At 27.2% G+C, this 6,279-nt stretch overlaps 1 protein-coding gene across 1 annotated transcript; it reads left to right on the top strand.

Annotated features, from left to right (window-relative positions):
• Positions 1-5,859: 5,859 nt before the first annotated feature.
• On the top strand, positions 5,860-6,105 carry LOC108753733. The gene has a single exon (XM_018495595.1). It carries the CDS (start codon positions 5,878-5,880, stop codon positions 6,103-6,105), a length of 228 nt encoding a protein of 75 aa, XP_018351097.1. The 5' UTR covers positions 5,860-5,877.
• Positions 6,106-6,279: the final 174 nt, after the last annotated feature.

The raw sequence follows: 6,279 nt of genomic DNA, 5'->3' as shown, positions 1-6,279 counted from the left end.
GAGAAAAAAAAATCATAAAAAACGTTTTTAAAAAACGATTTTGTACGGAAAATTTTTTGCATCTTTTATTAAATTTATGTGACAGATGCACAAAGTAAAAAGAAAATCTTCCATTTTGTTCCAGCTCGTAATTTTATACAAGATGGCTGGATTGGCCATCTTGTGGACCAATTGTGCGCTCGATGAGCCGTATTTTCGGTAATATCAATAGTGAGTACCTTCGGGCGGACGCGCGTATTCGGCTATCTTTAAACATTAATATTTCATTAATTATTGCGAGCATTGCAAAATAGTACAGGACTTTTCGACTTAATTTAGTCCGTTCTACCTGCTCGGGACGAGTGTGGCCATACAATTCAGTCACCATGTACATGTAAAAATTAGCAAATTTATAGAAACAACATAGCGACCTTTCGAAAGTAGAGAGATTAAATTTTAAAAATCTTTTTTTAAATAGAAATTTTATTTATTTTTAACGAATTTAAGTTATATGAGCTGTTTAAATTTTGAGGTTCGCACCACTATAAATATTTTTTCTGATAAAATGGCTGCGTTCAGAAAAATAGCTTTGCAAAAGTTGTAAAATTCTTTGATGTGATTGATCTTACCTTTAGTTCTTACTGGATTAAATGTATAAACAAATCATATTAAAGAATCGTATAATAGTTGCAAAGCTTTTTCTGCTGAACGCAGCTAATATCTAATATATTTTCGAATTACGTGAAATTGACAAATCACAATACAAATTTTTGGTTCACAATCAGCCACAGATCCCTAAAATTGAATCTTATTCTTAAGTTACATTATACTATGTACTATACTCTTTTTATGTAATGGCACACAATAAAAGTGGCAAAAAATCATTTTCAGCATTGTGTTAGAATACGTATTGCATTGATAGAGAAATAAATAAAAATGAAACATTTGTACGTTCATATTCAACAAGCAATTTCAAGTTGTCCAATCACGAGCTACGTATACGATCTTCAGCTAATCAATTATTTACAAATTGTCAACTAAATATGAAGAAAGATTCACCAAAAAAATCACCGAAAAATTCACCAAAATCATCATCGAACAAGTAACTTCGAGTCACTTCCGATGAACCGCATTCTGACAAAAGCGCAAGCAATGTGACCATGCATTGTCTTTATTGTAAAATGCCCTTATCACGTAAAGCTTTAAAACATCACATAAAACTTTGTACGCCGGATTATCTAGGTTTTGAGGACAAAAACCGTAACTTATTGTAGCTTCTTATAAAAAAGTGATGAATTAAAATTAAAATGATAAATTGTATATAATATTCGCAACGTAAACGACTCATTATTATGTCAAATTGATAATAATTTTCTTTTTTACATTCTCTTTTAAATTTCTTTCCAATTCATAATTTTCAAGAGCGTTTATGAAGTAGAAACATGTGCTAACATTTCTGACACCACGATATATAAATAAGTGAATTATTAGTTACACAAATAAATTATTAATTTGTTCTATAGAGAGAGATTCATTCGCGTCATTTTAAATAAATGTTTTCGTGATATCTTGTTCTACGCAATTAAATAATTATGAAATGTAAATACGAAAAAATTGATCGCATATTCACGCTCATAATGAATCTACGCAGTTGCAAAATTGAACGATGATTCTGAGTATAATTTAATATCTATGGGGAAATTATGAAACTTTTGATGATATAAGACAAAATGTTTTTAAAAGATAAAAAGATTTTATTATATTTAATTATTCCACATTCAACAACATATTGTACATTAATAGTTTATATATATATATTTAAGTACATATACATATTTAAATATATACCCGAGAAAAATGTTATATATATAATTATATAAAATGATATATAATTTTTTTATTGTTTATTGTATTATATGTATATATAATTATAATTTTATATAATTATAAATAAAACATTTTTTCTCTTGCATCAATTATTAAAATAATATGATGCGTATGTGAAAATAATACATATGTCAACTCTACAAATAAATTCTGATCTCTCCGAATTAATCAACTGTAACTTTACTATTATATAAATTTAAATCTTTTTCCCGCTGCTTTGAGAATTCATAATTCAAATTTATGATAAAAAAATCTACATACGAATATCTTACTAGACGCCAAAAACCCACAAACCTTAAAAGTGAGCACAATGTCGTCCGACAATCACGTGAGGTATTATACTCTATTCGCTTTTCAATTAAAAAAGTGTTCTCGAAGCAAAAAAAAAAGATTTGTTCCGCTTTAGGAGAAAATGCGATGTTAGAAAGTACATAGAAAAAAGTGGTACAAAAAGTTTCGAATGGGTAATTTCGATCTTTCCTATCAATATCGTTCGGAAGCATTAGAAAAAGTTGAAAACGAGGAAATGGATCAGCTACGAAAATCCTTGTCAAACACTAAAGGAGCTTATTGAACTGGGTGTCATTTAACAAGCGATTTCCCATCGATTGCAGAAGCTGTAGGGAAAAATACAAAAGGCTGGTTCCGTTGGGTTCTGCACATGCTCAGCCCAAACTACAAAGCGAGTCGCTACGACACAGCAATTTGCCAATGTTGTCAAGATTTAAACAGAAAGATCGTCTGTTTAAAGTCCTAACTGATGATAAGAAGTGACTATGCTTTGAATTGCTAAACCTGGAGAAAGTATAACGTCTGGGCGTTATCAACAATTGATGCGTTTAAGTGACGAAATTGGACGAAAATGACTCTATACCGACCAGGGAACGCGTCAGATGATACTGCTGCATGATAATGCACGGCCCTATTCGACGATAGCAATCAAAGAATGAGAGGCTTGCAATTGCCCACGGTTCAATTGCGCACAAGCCAATCACAACGCTAGAAAAAAAAATAAAAATACCTCCCTAGGCAGAAGTCGCCGTGACTGGCAGTGAGCAATTGCTGCAGTGCGCAATTGAATCGCTCCTGCAAAGAATTAATCTATACTTTAAGCTGGAAAATTCTCCATCACGCGATTTATTCTTCAAATATGGCTCATACGGATGTCTACTTGTTTCGTTCTCTACCATCTCGTTGATACGCATTTTCAAACATCCGAAGAGATAAAAAGTTCTATAATCAAATTTATTGAATAAAAACCACCATCGTTTTTCCGAGCAGAGATTCGCCAGCTGCTTGAGAGATGGCAAAAGTGTGTCGAAAGTGATGGAGATTATTTTCAAGACTGATATGTGCTTCGGTTTTTTTGTAAATAAATATCAATTTTTCTGTAAAAAAAGGATTAAAACTTATTTATATCTAATATGTAAAACAATTTTTAAAGCAAAAATACAAGTTTATAAAACATTTTATCATTGAGACGAATTGTACAATGCTATAGAAAAAATAAATTAAATAATATTTAAATCTTTATTATTTATTGTTTAATTATCGCAGTAATGTAAAAATTTATACCCTTTTTTTTAATTATATTTCACTTTTATTAACATATGTTACACGTATCTAGCACAAATTTTACAAAATAAATAAAAAAAATTATTTTTTGATATATTTTGCCTTTAAAACATATATTGTATAATTAACGTTACTGTAGTCGGTATTTCTAGTCGGATTTAATTTTAAGATTCGATCGTCTTAAGTATGTCTTAAGACGCTAATGCGGCTCTTTCTAATTGATTCATAACATCTCAAGATTCAAATTAAGACGTCTTGAATATGAGAATTGACTATAAATACCGGCTTTAATTAATTAAGATTTGATACATATAACAATTTTTAACAAAATTAATTGCTGTGATGAAATAAATAAAATATTGTTTTAAGAACACTCTAACTATTATTAGTAAATATAATAAATATACGATTATTAATATAATGAAAAATTATACTGATATTGTATCCTCTTCTAAATTTAATAAATAACAATGATAAACATATTGCAACAATAAGAAAATTCATTTTTGATAATTTATAAGGATCAATGATCCTCATAAATTATGGAAATACTATCTTTCCTTCTATTTATTAACGAATATTTTATGGAAAATCAACAAAGAAGGTTCAAGTTGGAAACAAAAATTCAGTTTGAAATTTCTGGTTGAGAAGGGCAATGTTCAAGATCTTATTGGATAATAGCTACTACACAAATTGTACATCTGTTTTATATATATTCATTATTTTTTAACATTATTGGTATTAATTAGATAATTGAGTGTTTATATAAATTATATGCGCACGCACAGACGGAAATATATTTATAACCGCTTTGGTATACGAGTCTCCAATAGCATGAATGGCAAACATAAAACAGACCAATTTTTTAAATTTTTTAGCTGATTAATACAATAAATTATTTATATGGCTTTCTAAAATATTATTCTCGTTGCTTCAAAAATCAATAGAAAAAAAAATAATAAATAATTTTATAAAAAATATTTTTTAATGTTTATGTACAGTTGCACTTAAGACAGTAATTGTAACACTGTATATAAATAAAGTTTTTTTTTATACTTCAATACTTTCGCAATCTAAAATTATTAAGTCTTTAATAAATATTCTATGAATATATTTAGAAATAAGAATGCATTTTATAATGTCTAGTAATTTCCCAGATTCTAGAAATATAAAATATCAATAAATATATACATTATATTCACAATTGTCTATGCAATAATCCGCAAAAAATTAGTTATCTCACATATTAGTAAATAATTTATGAAAATAGAACTTATCTGCCTTATGTATGCTTCTGTCAATGTATATATTTTCAAAAATACATAATATACAAAAATACATAATATACAAATATTAATCGTTTATTAATCACATTTAGTTATAATAATAATCAAATTGGAGTTGATACTGTTTAAATGTAAAAAAAATTTTTCAGTTCAATTATTTTACGACTTTTAAATCTTTTAATATTATATATTTTTCTAATAAAAATTTAAACTAAAATTTCGTCGTAATATAATAAAATTATTTGAAAGATGTATTGATGTAATCTATTTATGTAGCTTCTAAAATTTAGATTACGAAAATCATTTTATGTTGCTGCAATTAAAAAATTGTTAAATTAAGTTAATTTTTAATGTAAAAAATTAACCCCGAATTATCATTTAACGTTAAAAACAAGTACCATTAAATATAGGACGTAAAAAGTTAAGTCATATCTTTAAAAAAATTTGTACATAGAATTGTAAACTTTCAACAATTTTTAATCATAATTGCTAAATCTTCTGTATAGAAATTCTACTTTAATTCACTTTAATTCCAAAAAATTAATTCCTTCCCCCTCTTTCATAGTTTTATTGGAGATCCAGTTGTGTTATTGTGTGACAAATGTTCTTATCAGTTCCATGAGTTGTCAACATTGCATATTATATCAATATTCAAATAGCAAAATGTAAATTTTAAGTAATTACATTTAATTTTAATTTTAATCTTATTTATTAAATTTTACATTAATGATTATTTAGTAAACTTGTTAATTTAATGGACATCGACATATGAATGCGAATTGACTTATTCAAATACACATTATTACAGTTCAAATTACGACGAAAAAAACTGTAAATTCACACAATTTAATATTCAATTTTGTATTTAATGGTAATTATTATATATATTTTATATATTGTCTTATCATTAATGTAGTTGAAAAAATTCCAAACTAAAAGGATTGAAACGTCTATTTCAATTATCATATACAATAAAACGTAATTGCAATAACATCCAATATCTCTCAAAGGTGTTTTATGGCTTATTGATCTTCTGTAAATATTTTGCATTTGCACATACATCACGTGGTTTTTCTTTTAAGTTAGATTTATATAAAAGAAAGCGATTCATTTATAATTTAGTAAATCAAGTATCATAACTGTGGAAACAATGTCTCAGTTAAATCGTATCGTATTAATCATTGCTATGAACGTACTGGTGTACGTTCTTGCAGTGGAGTGCTATTCCGATGAATTTGATAATGTTCTTGATATTGACGCTGTTCTCAATAACGACACTCTACGTGAAGGATATCACAACTGCTACATGAAAACAGCACCATGTACAAAAGCACAAAAGGATTTAACAGGTACCTATGTGTATAATACTACTATATAGATGTATATATAGTATGTATTATATAGAATTATTTTTTCTTGTTTTGTGACAGAGAAAATTTCTGTTTGACCAATACGAAATCGATTTTTCTTTAACGTCTACGTATCTACAGTTTTCAAATAATCTACAATGTAAAAAGGAAATTAGCGGAATTAAATAAGGAATTACTAAATT

This window comes from Trachymyrmex septentrionalis, unplaced genomic scaffold (genome assembly GCF_001594115.1).
Source record: "Trachymyrmex septentrionalis isolate Tsep2-gDNA-1 unplaced genomic scaffold, Tsep1.0 scaffold71, whole genome shotgun sequence".
NCBI classification, from domain to species: Eukaryota; Metazoa; Arthropoda; class Insecta; order Hymenoptera; family Formicidae; genus Trachymyrmex; species Trachymyrmex septentrionalis.
Note: the sequence above shows the minus strand (reverse complement) of the source record. Positions and strands in the feature narration are given on the sequence as shown.

What these genes read in the sequence shown, in the direction of transcription:
- LOC108753733 (XM_018495595.1), top strand. Translation starts at nt 5,878, where the DNA reads ATGTCTCAGTTAAATCGTATCGTATTAATCATTGCTATGAACGTACTG.